The 21,772-nt window shown below is 36.5% G+C and overlaps 1 protein-coding gene across 6 annotated transcripts in view; it reads right to left on the reverse strand.

Moving 5' to 3' along the window:
- The window catches only part of Cadps2 (calcium dependent secretion activator 2), a 418,215-nt gene that overhangs the window by 143,504 nt on the left and 252,939 nt on the right, over positions 1-21,772 (reverse strand). For all 6 annotated transcript variants that reach the window (XM_048340139.1, XM_048340138.1, XM_048340137.1 and 3 more), the window contains exons 9-11: positions 17,384-17,450; positions 1,716-1,824; positions 850-1,050 (exon numbers count right to left, since the gene is read on the reverse strand). In XM_048340139.1, coding sequence (XP_048196096.1) covers positions 850-1,050; positions 1,716-1,824; positions 17,384-17,450 — 377 coding nt within the window. The remainder of the gene's footprint in view (positions 1-849; positions 1,051-1,715; positions 1,825-17,383; positions 17,451-21,772) is intronic.

Here is a 21,772-nt window from a genome sequence, read left to right on the forward strand (position 1 = left end):
GGGTGTGTCAATAAAAGAAGAGAGAGTGCTTATGAGAAGTAAAAGAAGAAAATAATGCATGTCAAGATGTTGCTATCCCAGAGAGGAATCTTGACAATTAAAAAAAAAACAAACCTTTGAGGCTAAAGATAAGACAAATTGATCTATTACAGGGAGAACCACAGAAGTTTTACAAAGGAGTAAAACAGAATGAGATATTTGATTATTAAAGCTACATTTGACATTGTGTCTTACACTAACTTGCAATTAATCAATAGGAAATTAAAATGAAAACACATAGGTCTTAATTTAGATTAGTATGCAGAAAAATGACATTTGGCATTTGGAAAAAGAAATTTGTCATTCATGATACTCTATCATTCTACAACAGAAAAAAAAGCTCTATTATCTGCAGGTACTGTGAAGAAATTTGTCATTCATGATACTCTATCATTCTACAACAGAAAAAAAAGCTCTATTATCTGCAGGTACTGTGAAGAACAAATGTATTCTGGAATCCTATCAATGGAAATCTGATTTTGTAATACCTGCCTCTTTTCTATAGGACATGTCAGCTGAAATGTCAACAAACTGAATAACACTTGAGAAGTCTTGCGTTATTTTCTTATGTGTTCTTGAGATTTCCAGAAACATACCTATTCTTGGCACATCAATGATCAATTATGTGTGTCATTTTCTCCAGAATGTAAAAAAATTAGATAACTGATTCTATGACAATGACTAGAAAGTGTTTTTAGTTAATTAGGAATTGGTTATTGATGTAAACTAGAATACTAAATAAATTTTTCTCAATTTCACATCTCATTAACATTATTAATGGATAATCCAATTATTTTTAGCACAACTTACAAAGCTGAGCATCTGCATGGAGAGTTCCTCCTTTAGGATTTAGCTTCTGGATTTGAACTGCAGGAACTGGTTTATAAGATTGTCCCGTGGCTCGATACATGGCTTGAACCCATAATATTCTGTCCTGTTCATCATCACTGGCAAATATTACAGTGTCTCCTTCTTTAACAGCATTAAAAAACATCTGACCTCCTTGAAGGCCTGGGGAAGAAAGACATTAAAATGCTCACAGCTGACAAGCTCTAGTCTCACTAACTGGCTCATGGATAAGAATGGGTTTGTAAATAGCTGCTTAGTTAATCTACAATTTATTATCAAATCCACCATCCAACACTTGAAGAGAAAGAGCAGCACAGATTCCGCTCTCTATAATTTGAAAGGGAAGAACAGTACGGATTAGGCTTCTATATCAACTTGGAAGGCATCATTGGCTCAAGGAAACAAAGTCTATTACACAGTGGTATTCCATTTACAGCCTCAGTGGAAGATGAAGTAAATGTACTTTACAGAAATGATAGTGTATTCTTACATGTCATGTCAAAGGAAGAATTCCTTGGTGTTGGTGTATTTACCATCAATACATAGGAGAAGAGCAGAAGTTATGCATGCATTGCTGATGTTCTCATACCATTTCTCCATTCCAGTCACTTTTACATATTTCATCTCTACACTAAAACATCAGAGAAGGTAAATCATGACTAAATATAACCTCAAAGGGACATCATTTGAAGGTTAGGGTTCTGCCCAGTCATCTGAGAGAAATCTGCACCTGCACTCATCAAGTGGAGTTTGAAAGCAAGCAGGCATATTTCCTGTGGCCTGTCTGCCTCATGCGTGCCACTGGAAGTGGCTCTGCTTCAACTTACCTGAGTGGGGATCTGTGTAGTCCACAGTATAGCCTTCAAGCTGCATTAATTCTTGCGGTTCAGACTTTTTTTCTCTATAGCTGCACATTGCAAAAGTGTACTGGCTAACCTGTTTGTGACAAAAAGGGAAAAAGTTGACAGGGTGCTCATGTCAAATTTACCAAATTTAACTTTAGCTTTGTCTTTGTCAAAAGATTCTTTAACACCAGTAGCTCAAGCCTGTAATACTAGCCACTCAGGAGGCTGAGGTCAAGAGGATGGTGGACTGAGGTCAACCCTAGCATACAGCATACATGTGAGACACTTCCTCAACCAAAAGCTGGACATGGTCACATTTATCTGTCATCCTAGCTACATGGGAACTGAGATCAGGAGGTTGACAGCTTCCGGCTAGACAAGGCAAAAATATATCCACGAGACTCCATTTCAATGGAAGAGGCTGGATGTGCTAGTGACTGCTTGTTATATCCTAGCTATGGCAGGAAACAACCAGGAAGATCATGGTCTGAGCATGAACCTGGATAGGAAGCAAGATGCCATCTCAAAAAATAGCCCGTGTATAAAAAAGCATGGCCCAGTGGTAGAGCTCCTGCCTAGCAAGCAGGAGGCCCTAAAGAGATTTTGTTTTTCTAAATAAAAAATACAATGCATAGCTTGCATATAAATGATTCTATTTCAGTATTTCTCAAACACATTTCAGAGATCAAAGCCCCTTTCATTTGCACCTTGCAGTTAGGTCTTCCATACGTCTAGCATTTCCCAACTCAATGACTCCTGTGAACCTTCTGTACTAATAGAAACACTATAAATAATTATTTTGGTTGAAAATAAGTTTGGAACCAGTAGGTTAAAGAAAAATTGACTGCCATTACTTGAGTGTTTCTTAGAACCTTTAGGATGATAACTCCATTTGTAAATTGAGTATAATAATAGTGTTCTCAAACTCACATAATCATGTAGTCACAATTAAAATCATGCTTATTGCAAGGTTTTAACTAGGGTTAAAAATAGACATGAATAAAAGCTGGTGTTATTGCCAATATAACCACATTTTCAGAAGTGGGAAGGCTGGGGAAAGTTTTGGATGGTAAAGGAAGGGTAGGGAATGGTAGTGGTAGCCCCAACAAGACCTATTCTACCTCTCAGTTCCTCTAAAGTTAGTTGGCCTTATTTCCATGTGGTAAAGTCTCATGTGGCTAGTACCCCAGCTGCCCACAGCTCTGTGGTCACCCCTCTGATAATCCTCCTTGGGCTTTCAAATATATTTGAACTAAATATCATGTCCAGGGAGAGAAAGTACCATCAGTTCTGTTTGAGTCAAGAGTTCACATAGGCAGCAAAGAAGGTTCAATGCTACGTTCAGCAAACCCTTGGAAGTTCACCCTAAACAGAAGAAAAGAGGTGCTATTTGCAGCAAAAGGAAGAGATGTTTGGTGGATTAATAAACATTTAAAAGCAAAATATCTGACAATATAAAATTTTGTAGAAATAGGTTAGTGTGAATTATTTCACCTTTCCACTTTAAAACATGAAGTAAAATTAAGGAAACAGAGGAATATCTTTCAAGAGACAATGATTAATTCAAGAAGACCCTGAAGGGAGGTCATCATGAAAAAAAATTAACATGAACTACACTTAATGAATAGAGGTCCTTAGGACCACACATTGAGATTTCCTGGAGAGGAAGAAATATTGCCTCTATATTGAACTCTTTGAAGAAATTAGATTTATCTAGTAGTAAATGCTGCACTGTTTCATATGCATTCCTTTAATCTAGAAAATATTCTCAAATCACAGGCCAATGAAACAACTGGAAAAGCGCTGAATGTTGTATTTGCAATGAGCTCACTACCATGTTGCATGGAAGAAGAAAACATGAAGACATACCTGGGTACTGGATTAAAATATATTATGGCATGCTTACAGAGTATAATACTCTGAGTCCTTAAAAGCAATATAACGGTATTTTTCCTTACGTGCAAACATATCATGATAGACTATACCATACAAAAATCATCTTAATAGGTTGAGGATTTAACTCAGAGGAAGAGCACTTGCCTGGCAAGTGCAAGGCCCTGAGTTTGGTCCTCAGCTCTGGAAAAAAAAATAAACTTGAAAAAAAAGTAAATGGTTTTTATTGGCAAACATTGTATATATTAAGGTATTTACAATGATGACTATTAGGTGGTAATATTATAACTTATTTACAATTATTTTTCATGGCTCTTTGCTTTTTTCTCAAAACAATAGCAGTGCATTTTAATAAAAAAGAATAAATCTATTTCCATTTCAAAAAAAGCAAGACTGATACCTCTTAATGCCCATTCTTGCTACACTTCTTTTTCTTGTCTTTCCTCATTTTACCAGTTAATGTTCAATGCATTTCTCTCTCATTAAAATGAAAGGCTGACAAATAAATGATACTGGATCCCATAACATTCCAGTTTCCTTCTGTCAAAATCTCTGGCTGGGAGGAGGTAACAAATTATACAAGAAATGTACCCACTGCCTTATGTATGAAACTATAACCCCTTGATACATCATGTTGACAATAAATAATTTTAAAAATCTCTGGCTGTGGGAGTTAGGAATAAGACTCACTGACAAGATGCTTGCCTAGCATGCACAAGGCCCTGGACTTGGTCCTTAGCTTTATAGGAAAAGAAACCCTCTTTGTACATGTGGGCTTTTTTATTGTTTGTTTGGGAGGGGAAGCTAATGGAGGTCCAATGGGACAAGATGAACAACAGCACATTATTCTAAACACGAGCTAATTTTCTGGGTTGGGGGCATAGCATAAATGGTAGAGCATTTGCTTAGCCAGTATAATCACCTTAGTTCAGTCTCCAGAACAATGTTCAATAATATATTAAAATGAATATCTGTACCATACAGTTTTGTGGGATATGAGAGCTTTTGGTGTCACCCATCTTTGTCAAGCATGTTTCTTTCAATCTTTATATAATTTTTGCCAATTTCAATATGTAAACAACAACATCTTACTGTTATTTAGGCTTATAATTTATATAATCAGTGTGACTGAGAATTTACCCTTATGTTGATTAGTCACGTGAGCTTTCCTTTTCTTCTTCTTTTTAAAAGAATTGTCACTTCGTTTTAATTTAATTTATTTATTTTTGCCAGTCCTGGGGCTTGAACTCAGGGCCTGAGCACTGTCCCTGGTTTCTTTTTGCTCAAGGATAGAACTCTACCACTTGAGCAATAGTGCCACTTTTGGCTTTTTCTACATATGTGGTGCTGAGGAATCAAACCCAAGGCTTCATATATATGAGGCAAGCACTCCACCACTAGGCCATCTTCCCCTTCCTTTTCTTCTTAATGGAGAGTCTCAATTAGTTTACATTTTACACCTCTGAGCCTGCAATGGGTGAGCAAGCCAATTCCTGAGATTCTTTCAAGGCAAATGTTCTATTGTCTTCGTGAAATGTATGTGACTTTTTCTTAAATAATTCATGTATATATATATATATGTATTATAAAGGAGTTACAGTTACATAAGTCAGGTAATGAGTACATTTGTTTTTGAACAGTGTCACCCCTTCGCTTTCTTCCTATTTTTTTCCTTCTGTCCCCACCAACAAGTTGTACAGTTCATTTTCAACATATTCTAGTGAGTACCACTGCTGCATTTGTTTACCATTTGTCCCACCCTTTCAGTGGCCCTCTCTTTGCCCTCTCTAAGACAGATAAACAAGACAAAAGGTAAGAAAACAAAAACTGCAACAAAGAAGGACATGATAAATTATACATGTCTGTAGACATTCACACGAAGCGAGACCAAAGGACATTCTTAGGAGAGAAACACAAAGGCTCAATAGCTATGATAAATAGTATTTATTAAAATGAACTCCAAGAAATGGAAACAGGAGTGGCTTTTCTCCCTCAGTGGTTTGCATTTAATGGCCCTAATCTCTTTAGCAACCACATTTTCTTGGCCTTCACTTTAAGGACCTCATTTTTCTGGACACGCTGCCATATTCAAGTCTTTCCACTCAGCTTTTATGCTCAGAATTCTCACAGTAAGCTTAGTCTAATGCATCCAGCAAAACTCATGTCACATTTGAATAATGGGCTGCCTAAATTTCCTCTACCAAATTTATTAGTTCATCATCTTCAACTTCATTTCTCCTTAAAGTTTCAGGGCGTGGACAAATTCTAGACAAATTATTTACCACACAATGTAACACAAAAAGCTTCTAGTCCAGTTCCTAAACAGAGCAGCTATTCCTATATGAAACTTTATAAGCACATTCTTTGCTGACCACATTACTATCAGCACCTTCATTTTCTGAGCTCCCTAATAATAAGTACTTAATAATCTCTGTGACAACATACTGGGACCTCTTTGGCCTATATCTTCACACTTTTCCAAATTCCTCTCACTGACACTTCTGAAGCCTTTGGAGCCACAAAATCAGTTTTAATTCACTGTGACTAAATATTTAAGGAAGAGAATTTAAGAGAGAAAAGATTTACTTTAGGTTACGGTTCTTTAAGTTTCAGTCCATCACCATGGGGAGAGCGAGGAAGAGTAGAATAGCTCACATTGTGTGTGAATGGAGAGAGAAACACACATGCATACAGAGGATGAAAGAGAGAGAGAGAGAGAGAGATAACACATACACTTACAGGCTCGTCTTCTTCCTTCTATTGCATTGAGCTGGTGTTTATGGGATGGTGTTGCCTACACCATTAAGGGTAAGTGGGTCTTCCCTCTTTTTAGTTGACCATCCCTGCAAATGTTCTCACAGACACACCTAGAAGTGTGTTTTGCCTTGGTACTTAAGTATCAAAATGCAATGACACTACCCATAAAAGAATTATTTAGAATATAAGTATTTTTGAGACTTGCTCTCTTGCCTAATAATTGGCTCTTTTAAAATTACTATTGCATATTTGCTTTAAAAGTTCTGGATAAAACTGGGCATAAGTGGCTCACATCCTAGGTACTCTTACCTAGTAATCCTAGTTACTCAGGAGAATGAGATAAGAATATCAAGGTTCAAAGCCAATCTGGGCATAAAATTCTACATGACTCTTGTTCCCAGTTAAACAGTAAAAAGCCAGGATGGAGGCATGGCCCACATAAAGAGTGCCAGCCACATATTAAAAAAGCTCAGCAAGAATTCAAGGCAGAATTCAAGCCCCAGACATAGAAAATAAGAAGGGAAATTTCTGGAATAAGACAAAGATTCCCATGTTCACCAGTTGTGTCCAGTATGGAATGAAAAGTCCTAGAAAGAGCAATTAGGAAAGAGAAAGAGAGATATAAGGAATCCTCCATGTGAAAAATGAAGAAGTTAAATTGTCAGTGTTTGTTGATGACGTAGTACATATAGAAAACCCTACAGACTCTGTTAGTACACTAGTAAAACCAATCAATCAATTCAACAAGCCATAGGATACAAAGATATTAGAAAATTAATATAATCTCTTTCTATACCAATCATGACTAAATTGCATAAAACATTTTTAAAATCTAATTTACAGTAACTATAGTAAAGATATAAACTACATTGGAATAAAATGTAATTTATTTCTGCAACAAAACCTATTCAACATTGACAAAAGAGATCAAGGGGACACAAAAGGGAACATATCACTTTTGTTTTAGAGAATTAGTAGTATTAAAATGTATACAGTAGTCAAAGAAAGTTTGTCTTGAATTTGTAGAGATTCAATTAAAAAACATAAAAATATCAATGTCATTCTTTATTATAGTGGGAACTATTTTTAATATCTTGTTTATGTTAACACCTCAGGGTTCATCCAACAGACCTAGTATCTAGAGTACAGATGGGAGAGTAACAAAACACCAACGATGAGAAACAGAGCTGTCACTGATGAACAGCTGTCACCTGACCCCTGAAACTTAAAAAAAAGTATAATTTGGCCCTTGTAATACATGGGTTCCAGAGGCAATTTTCTATAAATAAGATTGTTCCAACTCACTGTTTTTTATGCTGTTTCCTCAAAATGATGCTACATTTCATTCTTCTTTTGATTCCTCTAGCATCTCCCAAAGCACCTAATTTTACCTATTTCCTTTTCAAAGTCATGCTAACTCACATTCCCAAGACCGATTGCACAAATCATCCATAGTATAAAACCAAGTGAAATCTTGATCTAGGGGCACTGTACTCTGCTAGAACAGTCAGTGTCACTTGGCAGTAATAGTTAAAGCATACTGCTGAAAGATTAGCTATGGGAGCCAGGGGTTTACCCTGCACCCTGGGCTCCCAGTTAGGAGAAATCCTACAGCTTTCACTTGATCACCAACATCACTACGTGCCAGGGAATTACCCAAACAGGTGGCCTGGCCAGCTCTGATCCAGGATTAACTTTCACACACAGGCTTCCTTTTTGTATTACTGAACAAAGCTTATACACATTTCTAGAGAGACACTGAAAAATCTCTTTCATAGACAGTGCAGCAAAGTCATAAATATTGAATATCCTAAACCAGTCTACCATTGGTAGCTCCATAAAGAATAGATTTGCTGAGACTTGGGAAGTAAACACATACTTTTAAGTTAATAACATCATGAAATCTCTTTTCAGCATCACTCCTTCCAACAGGGCACCTTAGCTTCCATTGCTTTGGTCCTACAAGGTACCTGCATCTGGTTTAGAAAACCTCCCATTTTGTTCTCAATTGCCAACGTGTTTGACACCTGTCCATTTCCATGTATGCAAGTGCTAACTACAAGATCTTAGAGACCACAGCATTCAAATTTGTATGCCATATTAGGACTTCAAGGATCATGTTAACAGCTGGCAGCTTAGCAACTGCCAACATCTAATTTCAGTAAAGATTAAGGCTTTTAAAATCCTTAGCTGGAAATGTTCTTGGCAGAGGCCAAAGGTGCTGCTGGAGGTTTTGTTATTTTTTTAAAATCCAAGAGCTTAATTTAATCAAGAAAAATGAACATATCTTCAAGACGCTGAAAGACTTGAAGGGAATATATATTTATTATTAACTGTCTTGACCAAATGGCCTAAGAAAGATCCAGAAATCATTGCACAAATTAAAGAATGTAAAAGTGATGATTATAAAAAATGCTTAGAGCAAGTTGCACATATTTATTACTTAGCAAGTGTGTAGCTAGATCTTAACCTAAGTATGAGGTAGTGCTAAATAGACTAAAAGAATAACATCCTTATTTTAATGGGGCAGCATACAATCTAGGAAGAATAGGGATAAACATTAAAATGAATCAATGAAAACATAATTTCAATTGGCACTCTGGACATCTGAAACAAAATATGGCCAGGTGCTAATGGCTCATGCATGTAATCCTAGCTACTCATGAATGTGAGATGTGAGAACTGAGGTTCAAAGCCAACCAGGACAAAAAAGTCCTTTAAGACTCTTAACTTATTTCTATAAGGGGAGGCATAGAATTGGAGGGATAAAGGGTAAACAAATACACCAATGGTACTCACTGGACACTATGTTGAAAACGAACTATACAATTTGTGGGTGGGATGGGAAGGAAAAACTGGAGAGAGTATGGGAAGAGTGGGCATTATCCAAAAGGAAATGTATTCCTTGCATGACTTTTGTAACTATAACTATTTTGTCCTTAGCATTTTCAAATAAAAATATATTTAATTAAAGAAAAAGACTCATCTCCAATAAACTAGCAAAATCCTAAAAGGAGAGGGGTAGCCCCAGGAGTAATCAAAACCAAACCAAAGCACTTCACATAATTTGGATCAGAACTTTTGAGGTGAAGATGCTCCTTACTGTTGGGAAGGCTTGGGGCCAGAATATACAGGGTCTTCTCTAGGTCATGTCCATTGGCTATTCTAAGGGCACCAGGATGTTGCTGGAAGGATTGTTGTGCAAATTGTTACAATGTGAGTTGCGCTTCAAATATATTCTGGCAATGGGAAGAATAGGTGTCAGGAGACAGCTGGGTGAGTTAGGGGTGCAGTACACAGGTGTAATGCTACTGCAACATTCTTTGTAAAGTTGTGATCAGAAAAGATGAAAAAAAAAGTAAATATCCATAATGCACTATTGTGGCTATAAGATCAAAATATTTTCTGATGACATGGATGTAAGGTAAAGAGAGAGATCAGAAATGGCACACTTAGGTTTTGCTTTGTTAGAAAATAAGTATGTGCTCAGTATTAATTCTGTGGAGGGCACCTTATTTGTGTTGAGGATTGAATAAAGATTAATGTTATGAGTACATCCATGCACATGATATGTACACAGAGAATTTCTTCAAATGGTGTCTTGAAAAGCAATTCTCAAAACATGTTAGGCCTACAAAATTTTAATTCCAATTTTCTAACATAGGACAATTGTCATAGGACCTTTCCTTCTTTTCTGTACCTATAAGATGTATAAAAAACAGAAATCATTTATCCAGAAGCTAAATATAACAAGATTAAAAAAAAAAGACAACACAGGCTATTTACAAATGAGAGAGATTTTTGTATCAGGATCAGTAACTGGTCAGTATACCACTGTCCTTACTAAAAATCCACAATTATTCCTATTCCATACTCTTTTCTGTTATAATCTTAGTTTTGAGATATAGGTAAATGCTTGCTTAAAAGTATATCTTAGAGTATTTTTCAAGAGTAAGTTTTTTGTCATCACTGGCAAATAATACAAATTACTATTGCCATCACCATCATTTATTTTTCTATGAGAAACCCAATCATCTAGCTAGTAGGTACACACCTGTAATATCAGTACTAGAGGATGAAGGCAGAAGGCCATTCTGGGGTACAAAGAGAGACTTTGTCTCAAAAAAGATATTTAAAGAAAAGTAAAAAATATCAATTATTGCAAAGAAAAAGGCTATCTTAAAATTGAATCTAAAATAAAATTATATTTGTATATTATTTTGCTCCAAAGGAACTCCACAAGCAAAACAAAAATAAAATCATATTTCTTTTCCACTCAGGTAAAAAGAGATGTAATACAATGATTAGTTGAAAAATTACATGACAAGTGAAGAAAAGAATGCAAAGAATCCAAAGTTTTGGTGAATACCTAAATACTTATCAATCATCTAGAAATTCCTAATCCTATTACAGTTATGTACCCTTTGACCCAGTAATTTAATTTCTATACTAATACTTCCACAAATATACACAGATTATATACAAGGATTTATCATATATTAGTATTTAACAATATTCATATATATTGTTTGTTTGATAAATATGAATGTCTAAACCATGGTGATATACAAATGATGGTCTGTACTTTAAAACCCAACCATTCATTTAGGAGAATAAAATTTTTATATGTTGACATGGCAACTTACCTGTTTTTTAAAAGAAACAAAAATTGGCAGAGGTGTGGAATGGTTCCATTAGGAAGGATGTAAGTGTGTCTGTTCACACTCTCATAATGTCACAAGTTTAGCTCTTGGTGACTCAAATACTTTTGAAAGTGAGAAGGTAATACAGCCTAGTAGTGGGTAGGGATGTTGGGGGAAGGAGTTTCATTTTCTACCATAAAACTGTATTGCTTAATTATAGCCTATACTAGTATAACCAAATTAGATCCAAAGCCAATGTCATATGATTTACTCTTTAAAAAATAATTTTTTGTAAAGGTGATATAGAAAGGGGTTACAGTTACATTAGTGAGTATTTCTGTTGAGTTGGTTTGTCTTTTGTCCCATCATTTCTGTGATTTCCCTTTCTTCCCCCAATAAGGTAAACTTATACACAAGACAAAAGGTAGCAAAATCAGAAATAGCAACTACAGGGACTAAACCAGAGGAGAAAAAAATGCAGTACACACACACACACACACACACACACACACACACACACACACACACACACGCACGCACACACACACTAACAGCAACAAAAAAGTAACCCTCTTGTTTATACATCATGGAGACAATTTAGATGAGCATCATTTGGTCATATGTACATACCTATTGGGTGATTGTGAACCTCTGTTAGTACTATCTTAGGCATGTACTAATTATTACAAATGATGTAAACCATGGAGCCTATGTTTCTTCGGATGTGTCTTACTTCATTTAATATGATTTTTTTTTCCAAGTCTTTCCATTTCCTTATGAATGGAGCAATGCCATTCTTTCTGGAGGAAACACAGAATTCCATTGAGTCTATATATACCACATTTTCTTGATCCATTCATCTACTGAGGGGCATCTAGGTTGGTTCCATATGTGAGCTATGGTAAATAATGCTGCAATGGACATGGTTGTGCTGGAAGCTTTATTAAGACCTTGTTTGTGATCATTTGGGTAAATGCCCAGAGTGGGATGGCGGGATCATAGGGGAGTTCTATGTTTAATTTTTTGAGGAACCTCCATGCTGCCTTCCAGAGTAGTTGGATAAATTTACATTCCCATCAGCAATGTAGCAGTGTTCACTTTTGGTCATACCCCTGCCAGCATCTGTTGTTATTTGTTTTCTTGAAAATGGCCATTCTGGCTGGGGTGAGGTGGAATCTCAAAGCCATAGTTATAAAAACAGCTTGGTACTGGCATGTGAACAGGCCTGAGGACCAATGGAATAGAATTGAAGACTCAGAAATGATTCCACAGACCTATGTCCACCTAATCTTTGATAAGGGAGCCAGAAACATCATATGCTAAAAAGACAGCCTCTTCAACAAATGGTACTGGGACAACTAGCTATTCATGTGTAGAAAACTGAAGTTAGATCTGTATATATCATCCTGTACCAGAATCAATTCCAAAGGGATCAAAGACCTTGAGGTAAGAGCAGATACCCTGAAAATATTACAGGAAAGGATAGGGGATACACTAGGGCTCCTTGGCATGGGTCCAAACTTCCTAAATAACAATCCAAAAAAATCAAAGGCTGGATAAATGGGATTACATTAAACTGCAGAGCTTCTGCATGGCAAAGGAGATAGCTAGCAAGATAAATAGAAATCCCACAGATTGGGAGAAGTTCTTCACTAGCCATACAGCATACAAGGGCTTTATATCAAAACTACACTAAGAGCTCAAAAATAAATTAAACTCCCCCCAAACAAATAAATCATCAAAGAAACAACCACCCCTTAATAAGAGAGCTAAAGAATTAAAAAGAGACTTCTTTGGAGGGGAAATAAATATGGCCAATAGACACATGAAGAAATGCTCAACATCTTTCACCATAGAAGAAATGTAAATCGTATGATTTTCTAGATGTGAAAGAAGTGTGTTTATTTACTTCCTATTACCCTACTGCTCAAAACAAACATCAGCTGATGTCTCGAACTAACTTTGATCCCAATCACTAACTTCACATTCTGCATGCAGGAAATGGCATACTCAACACAGGAGTTTGCACTGCCTCACTGGGGCTGCACGTGTGCTGGAACTCTCAGAAACCAGCAAGGCAGAGGCAGCCATTTCTTTATGTTCAAAGCAAATTCTGATGGTATCTTACTAACAGTGTGCCGCCTATGTCTGCAGCATGCACAGATCACTCAGTGGCAGTGGCATGGCTGACTGTTTACATCCTGTGCCAACTCAGCTGATGTGTAATTAACATTTTGTCTTGAGAGCCTGCTGTTGTTTGCACCAACTTCAAGTCATGATTCTGACACACCGACAACAAGCAGGGAATGCTTGATACGGGGCCAAAACAACATAGATGTGTACTTCAGTTTCTAGTGATGTCATTGTAGGAAGTGGCCATCTTGAGCAGAGGGCTCTTTATGCCATCACTCCCTGGCTATTTCTCTAATGTAGTAACATTGCTTTGCATGTCATGATCTGAATGATCCACAGCCATTGTTCATCTGTGTGCTTTTCTTCAGATTCACTGTAGTGTGTGCATTAATGTAATCAAGCAGAGGAAATAAGAGCTTTGTCTCGATAGTCTGCAGTACTGGGTCTGCTTGACTCTAACCTGTGCTAAATGAATCTGGGGAAAATTATATAGTTCTTAGTTGTTCAAGGATGGTAACAATAACACTTAAACAGGTAACACTTAGTGTTAAATAAGTCATTGCTGTAAAAGTGCTTTGCACAAATGCGTGCCACAAAGTAATTGCTTAAAATATCAGGTTACAGATAGAAATGATTATGTTACAATGTAAGTGCTTCAGAATTTTTGCAGTCATAGTATTTAATTTTCCTATGAAACTAGGAAAACTGAAGGGGTGGGTTGGGGATGGGTTGAACTGGAAGGGATTTGGAAAACGATGAAAGAGGTGACATTGATCAAGCTGCATTGTACTCATCAACTGATTTGTTGAATGGCACAACTGCTTAAGATAATAAAATATAATAATAAAAAGATATTTTGATATATTACAGAATATACAATACTTCACACACATATAGTAATTTGAATAGGTGTTAAATGAACATAGAAGAAACAATTCCATTTGGTTGAACCTTAAATAAAATTTAAAGCTATCAAATGTTTTTATTATAAGACTAGTTTCATAAGTCTTTTGTACCAATGATACTAAATCCCAGTTATACAAACCTAATATAAAAAATGGATAAGTGTTATTTTGATAAGTCTTCCAGTATATTTTTTCAAAATCACTGTTCCAATTTGTCATAACTCCAAATTTATCTTCATACCAAAATTGAGAGACACAGGGTAAAAAAAGAAAAACAACTACAAAAGCAATACTTGCAAAACTGTTTGGTGTAAGTGAACTGAACACCTCATGGAGGGAAAGGGAAAGGGAGGGGGGTATGAGGGACGAGGTAACAAACAGTACAAGTAATGTATCCAATGCCTAATGTATGAAACTGTAACCTCTCTGTACATCAGTTTGATAATAAAAATTTGAAAAAAAATGGCAAAAAACTGTGGTTAGGTACCTAACATTAACAAATAATTTATGCTTTCCCATATTTTTGAGTATAATTCAAATAGACATCTTTGCCTCCAATTCCAATGTTGATATGAGTCTTGGGAAAGTCTTTTCACCTCAGAGGCTCCTCGAGTGTTCACTTCGAACAATGACTTTACAGCTGGCCAAACTGGACTCTCAGTCAATTTTTATGAGTACAAATTCCTGGCTGATGGCTGGGTCTCCAGCTATATCGCTCATATAATCCACACTCACAAGTGGTGATGAGATTCACATTATCACCAGAGCACCATTCTGCCGATGGCAGCAGCAGACACAGCAGGATATATTCTCCTCCCTAGGAATAACGACTCCTTCACCTTTCAATAATGCAGCCTGCAGGTATGGACCGACAAGCTGTGTGTGGATAGAACAAGAGCTGTCTTTAAAAATACTAATAAAAACTACCCGATTCCTCCCAATAGGTCATTCTCATCGAATCTCCATACATATCCATCTTTATTTTGAAGTAAAAGCATTCAATTTGTCTTTCCATTAAAGTTGGAATTGAAAAAGAAGATTCAATTGTGTTTGAAACTTCAACAAGTTGTCAGTGTTGGCATGTATATTTCCAAACCTTAGGGGCTTTGAATATGGGATTCTCTGTGTGACTAGGAGCCTACATATGTACCTTTATTTTGCATCATATATACTGATATGACTTTACATTTTAAGATGATATTATAAACAGAATAAATTCAAATTTGTTATATTCATGGTAGTATTTTTCCTCTAAATCTCAATTATGGAACATATGGGCTTACCACCTACTTCGATTTAAATTGGATTTTTCCTTTTAAAATGTCAAATACATATTTTAGTTATCTGCCGATCTTTCAGTTTCACAGTTAATCTTCCCTAAAGACAGATCAATTTGTGATCTCAACATACTCTAATTCTTTCTGTCATTTCTAAACTCTAGAGTGATAATCAAAGTATTACTGTTGGTGCTGTAACTTTTGATTATTAAGATCATGTGCTTGAAAGGAAGATAAGGAGCAAAGATGATCTTTAATCTTACCTAGTTAAGAGTACAAGTTTCCATATGACCTCTCAATACTGGCCTATGAAAGGCTGTCTTTCAGTTATCAGATTGTTATAAATACTGAAAACAATCCATATATTAGAAATTCTTTTAGCCCACAGTCATTTAGCAAACTCTGCAGACTAACTTAGGCCTCTATCCAGACATTAAAATATAATCATGAATTCAAATTATCTGTACTGGATTAATCTAACACACACACACACACACACACACATACACACACACACACTCACACAAACACCTCTGCTAATTAAACTCTGTTTACTACAAATTATCTAAGTTTTCTCCCAAGGTAGTTTTATCTAGTAACAACCTCTACTAAAGGTATGAAATTACTGAAAATTAAGTTTCTACTTCTAGTTAAAAAAATCAGTCAAATGCTTTAGAAGATCTGACAAAGACAAATCACTAGAACAAATTTGTCAAACCAAGCTAGGAATAAAATTAAAATACCCAGAAAAATTACAATCAAATTTCCCTCTGAATGCATTTAAATTCTTGTGCCAAATGATTGTTTTGTGGGTATAGGGTTAGGAAGATAGATCACTGAGAACTCTGAACAGGGTAACTTGACTTAATGTTTGAGCTTTATATCTAAAGGTGGTCTTTTGTGTGCAAGTGTGTACATATACTTTATTAGTGAAGACAAAAATGAGACTGTCTCTCTGCCATGCTGATAAAATTATTTTTGACTGAAATTTTACACTTTTCATGAAGATGCCATGTTATTACGAGACATCAATAAAGTAATTTTATTCAGCAATTGATGGATGGCTACATCTCTGGAAGATAGCAAATGTTAGCAACCCTATCCTGGCATTTCACCATGTCATTTCTGACTAGCCCAGTTAAGCTTGCTTAATGTGTAGTTGGAATCAATGAGATTTTACAGACTGTGTTGTATTAAGAATTCCAAGAGTGAGACTCTGTTCATATGTTTCCACTGAGAATGAAATTACTTGATCTTTATCTTGGCATACAATGACTAGTGTTTAGAGCATTATGCTTCAAACATGTATATTTAATGTAATGAGTATAATTTAGGAACAAAGGTTATCGACAATTTTAACAAGTTAGCTCAAACATATATTTCAATAAGCCTCTTAGGTGCAAAATTCAGTCCCTAACAAACAGCTCAGTGAAGTTAATTTAAAAGTGTATTTCTGTGAATAAGCAATATGGCATTTGTACAGAATGAGCAATTAAACAGATAATATCCAGCTATGGAATGTCAGGACACTGCTGCTGTGTGCATGGAATCTGCAGGTCCTTTCAGTGGGTCTTCGAGGTCAAAACTATTTTACCACAATACTCAGAAGGTTTTTTTTTTTGTTTTTTTTTTTTTGCCTTTTTCACACTTATTCGCTCATGAGTGTTGAGTGGAGCTTTCCAAAGACTATATTTCATCTGATTTTGCAAAAGAGTGAACAAAAAGCCTATAGGAGAACAAACACAGTTACATTCTATTGCACCATACAATGTAGAGAAAGATACAAAAGCAAAAACAATAATCATTTCATTAACTGGCTTACAATCATGAACAGGTATTTGAAGTAAAATGTTTGTGTTGACACACAAAGAATTTGTTGAGTTTTATTTTTTAAATAAAGTATGTAAGATTATTTCTAGTTTGCATTTTGAACAGGGGAGCTCTTGATCAATGTAACCCAGGCAAATAAATATTTGAGAATCACTGTATTAGAGTGAAGAAAAAGAAGAAACAGGAAAAAAAGAGAGATAGAAGTGACTGACCTGAACAAGAACAAAGTAACGTTTTTTCCATCTTTTCCAAACCTTCTGTCCAAGGGCATATAGATATCTGGTAAGAAAGACAAACAAGCAAAAATAACACGTTTACAAAACAAGTATTTTTGTGGTTCTGTGGAGTCACATTTCTCCCACAGGATTTATCTTTGAGGCCAGCCTGATAAAGGCATAGTTGAGTTTGTTTGGAATCTGAGGTAACCTGCAGGTTCTGTGTGACAAAGTGACGGAGTTGTTTCTGTTCTCGAAAAGGAATTGATCTATGTGGCTTATCCACGTGTCAGTCCACAAATTGAGCAAAGTAGGAGTCAGAAAAGATAATCAAAGAACCAGTTGGAATTTTATTCGTGTCCTCCCTTTTTAGGGGACACCGAAGCTCTGAGTGAAAGGCATGGTACTGAATACTTTAGTTCTTAGACAACAGAGTGGAGAGAGTCTCCTGAGGAGGAACTGGCTGCAGTCAGTCACAGAGTGACCAGCCAGGTGACCACAAGATATGCCTGCACCAATCCCAGCTCCCTTCCTGGCCCTGTCACCTGTTAGCACTGGATTCTGCTCATTCCCAAGGGCCCGGCGGAACCATCACCTTACAGTCTTCTCTGACTTAGGGAAGCTTCTCACTCCACAATTTTTAAACTATGAAATTCAGCTAACACTGAAGATGATACTATGCATTTTAATATCATTTCAGCCATTGCTTTGAATTTTCTTTTCTTTTGGCAGTGCTGGGATTTAAAGCTAAGGGCCACAATGCTTGCTACCCAGGTACCCTAACCACCTGAACCACAACCTCAGCCCTTTTTTGCTTTCATATAGTTTTTCAAATACTTCTTTTCCCCAGGATCAGTGGGAACCACGATCCTTTTATTTATGTTCTCTGCCTTGTTGGGATGACTGGCACACATTACCACATCTTGCCTTTTTATTAGGTGAGATTGAATCTTGGAAACTTCCTGTCCAAAATTATCTTGTTCACAGGCTTCCACATAGCTGGGATTATAGACCATGCCAGCTGTGGTTCTTAATTCCTCATCAACAACTGCCATTTGAATTGAAGGGCCTAATGTGGTCAATCACTTGAGAACAGAATGTCTGGTTTGGTGTTTTTTTCCCCTTTCTTTTCCATTTTCTTGGTTGTGTGGCTTGGAGGCATGGAGATGAGTCTCATGGGGACTTTTCTACCTGTGTTGGCTTCCAACTTCAATCCTTAGATCTCAGCCTTCTGAGTAGCTAGGATTACAGGCATGAGCCACCAGCACTTGGCTTACCTTTTCTGTTTTTAATCAATATAGAGAGGATACGCTGAATTATCCCGCCAGATAAAATGGAAAATTAATCAAGGTAAGCTAATTGAGGAAAGAGCTATTAAAATTACACCATGAAACCATATATATCTTCTACAAAAGTGGAAATTAGGTCAAATTTTAAAGTTAAATATTTTTCTGCCAGGTTCTTCTTGCTTGTAATCATAGCTATTCAGGAGGCTGAGATCTGAGGATCACAGTTGAAAGCTAGCCAGGGAAGGAAAGTCCATAACACTCTTATTTTCAATAAGCCAAAAAAAGCTGGAAGTAGAACTGTGGCTCAAGTAGTAGATCTAAGCAAGTAAATACAGCACTGAATTCAACCCCCAGTTCAGGCACAAGATAAAATAAAATAAGTCACACTGTGGCTCAAGTTGAAGGTTGCTGGCTCTGAGTAACATAGCCCAAGGGCCACAGTCAGGTCTTTTAAGTCCTGAGATGAGCTCACATACATATACAAGGAGGAAATATTTTTCAACGTTTTATAGTAATTTGAGGGGAAGCTTAAGTAGTGCAGTGATTATTCAAGCCAACTTCATTTACATGCAGTAAGTATTTTTAAAAATGTGGTTGACAAAATTTATTTAGGGACATAATGTCTCCAGAATTTCTCCCACAATTTTCAAAGCTGAAATTTTAGTTTCTGTCTCACTGAAATAATTATTTTGGGTAAATGAAACAAATGTACCCTCTGTTTCCTTTCAAAAAGAAAGAGTAATATGGGATGTTAGGTAGTGTTGGGATAACTGGACACTTATTCACTATCAATAGCAGAGCAATGTAAGACCATCTACCTGCAGGGTAGCCTGCCATACATAGACATAGTCCTATCTTTTCTTCCTGAAAGTACTGGTTAATCAGAGATGCCCATAAAAATCTATTATGCTACATGGGTACAGTATCGTTTATATTGCTAAAAAATTAGGTGCTACTTGAATGCTCAATAGCAAAGGAATTATTTTTCAAATGTTGACATATTTATAGAAATACTGTATTTCCACTGAACACATGCTTTAAATAAGATTCAGAAAACAGAGATTTTTTTTCATTATATAATGTTATTGAGGGGGAAAATATGTCAAAATTCAAGTTTGACAAGAAATGTACTTACTACCTTACGTATGTAACTGTAACCCCTCTGTATATCACCTTGACAATAAAATTAAATTAAAATAATTCAATACAATATTCATACTTAGTAATCTGGAATTGATAAAAGGGGTATTAAAAAAACTTCAACATATTTAGCAACAGTTTATTTGAGTTGTGGTAGATTTAAAACTTGCCTTACTTGTCCTTTTTAATTCCAAAATTCAGAATTAGGCTTAAAACGGACATTAGTCAGACCCAGAGAAACAAAAGTTGCATGGTTTCCCTCATTTGTCGAAGATAGAATGTACCTATAAACCTAGAAGTAATTACTGCTGGGATGGGCCATATGCAAGTGGTTACAAATGAATTAACTAAGTATAAGAGACTCTATGGAGAGCTGAAATAGTACAATCTTTTAGAAAGACTAGGTCCAAGTCCAATAAGGAAATGGGTACATCTGGGAGGGGGTGGTGGTGAGGCGAAGAGTAGAGGGATAGAAAAATGAATGGGAGTAGGGGAGAAGAATGGGATCAAGAATTCATTGTATAGACCACAAAATTAAGCAAGGGAAGGTGTGTGTCCAAGGGGGGGGGGGTGAGAATATTGAAGGAGGTGACACTGGTCAAGATTCATTTTATTCATAAACTGCTTGTATTATGGCATGTCCTTTGTACAATGACAAAGATAATTTTGAGAACAAGTGATAGAAAAGGTGGGTGGGGGAGAGTTGGGTGAAGATGTTGAAAAAAGGGGACACTGATACAAACACATTGTATTTATAAACTGCTTGTTGAATGGCAACTCCTTTGTACAACTACTTAAATATAATAATAACCCTGTGGAGCAGGTTATTAAAAGTCAAAACAGAAACAATCGAGCTCTTGCATTGAGAGCCTCTCCTAAATGGCCCAAGTCGATTCTGTATTTGCTTTCAGAGACACCAGCTAGCTAAGTATTTGTGAACTATCTGGCTCTCAGGATGTCTTTCCTACTGTCCTGTGTGCTTGTGGAAGCCATGTGACTTGCAGAGATGTCTACTGACTGCTCTTGCTCTCCCTGTTCACGGCTTCCTTTCAAGGTCTTCTTAAAACTCTGTATACACCTTTGCTCTAGCCTCTAATTTCTCATCTGTGCTTCTAGTGATAGGTGTCCAGCTGCTCTCTTTCTGTCTTTCCTATATAATTTCCCTCTCCTGAAATGCACACACTCAAGCTCCTTTTACAGGGTTAACAGCACTGACCTCAGGAGCTCGCTACTGTGGACATGACACATGCCCTCTATCAAAAGTGCACTAGCAAGATGTGCATCCAATAGCTGCCCAGGAGCCACAGAAGGCATTAGAAATCACCTCTGTCTGTGACCACAGCCTGCCTTTCAGAACATTCACAGTGTCTCCCTTTGCAGATTGCCAGGCAGCTGGGTCGTATGCAAGTGAAGGTGAAGAGTGATACCTAAAGCAGCAAGGCCACAAGCAAGTTTATGTGCATCTTGGTGACAGTAGGATTCATATATGAAGAGGAATAGACTGTAGCAACAGCATTCCCAAAGATAGCTTGCTTAGCAGAGACAGAATGAAAACGTATGGCTTTTCTGAAGACAGAAAGCAGAGGAGTGGGCACTGCACACATGCTGCATTTAGGAGTAGGTTGAAATGGTATAAGAAATACAATGAATGAGTATTGGGAACTGGAACCAAGGTTACTCTTTGAATGCTGGGCCTTGAAGCATTTGGGGCTGCTACATTTTAAGAAGTAATTCAATCAAACAATAATTCAAATACAGTAATGACAGTTGGGCCAAACATATCTAGAAACCAACTAGTCACAGGATTTTTTTTAACTGATTCTCTACTTAAGAAAAGAAGTCAGTCATTAAAAGATTATTTATAAAGAAATGTTATAAAAGCTATGCAGAACAATATAATATTCTGTCCTTGTAAATTTTTCCTATTTTCTAGATAAAATTCTGATGTAAATCATGG

This window comes from Perognathus longimembris, chromosome 2 (genome assembly GCF_023159225.1).
Source record: "Perognathus longimembris pacificus isolate PPM17 chromosome 2, ASM2315922v1, whole genome shotgun sequence".
NCBI classification, from domain to species: Eukaryota; Metazoa; Chordata; class Mammalia; order Rodentia; family Heteromyidae; genus Perognathus; species Perognathus longimembris.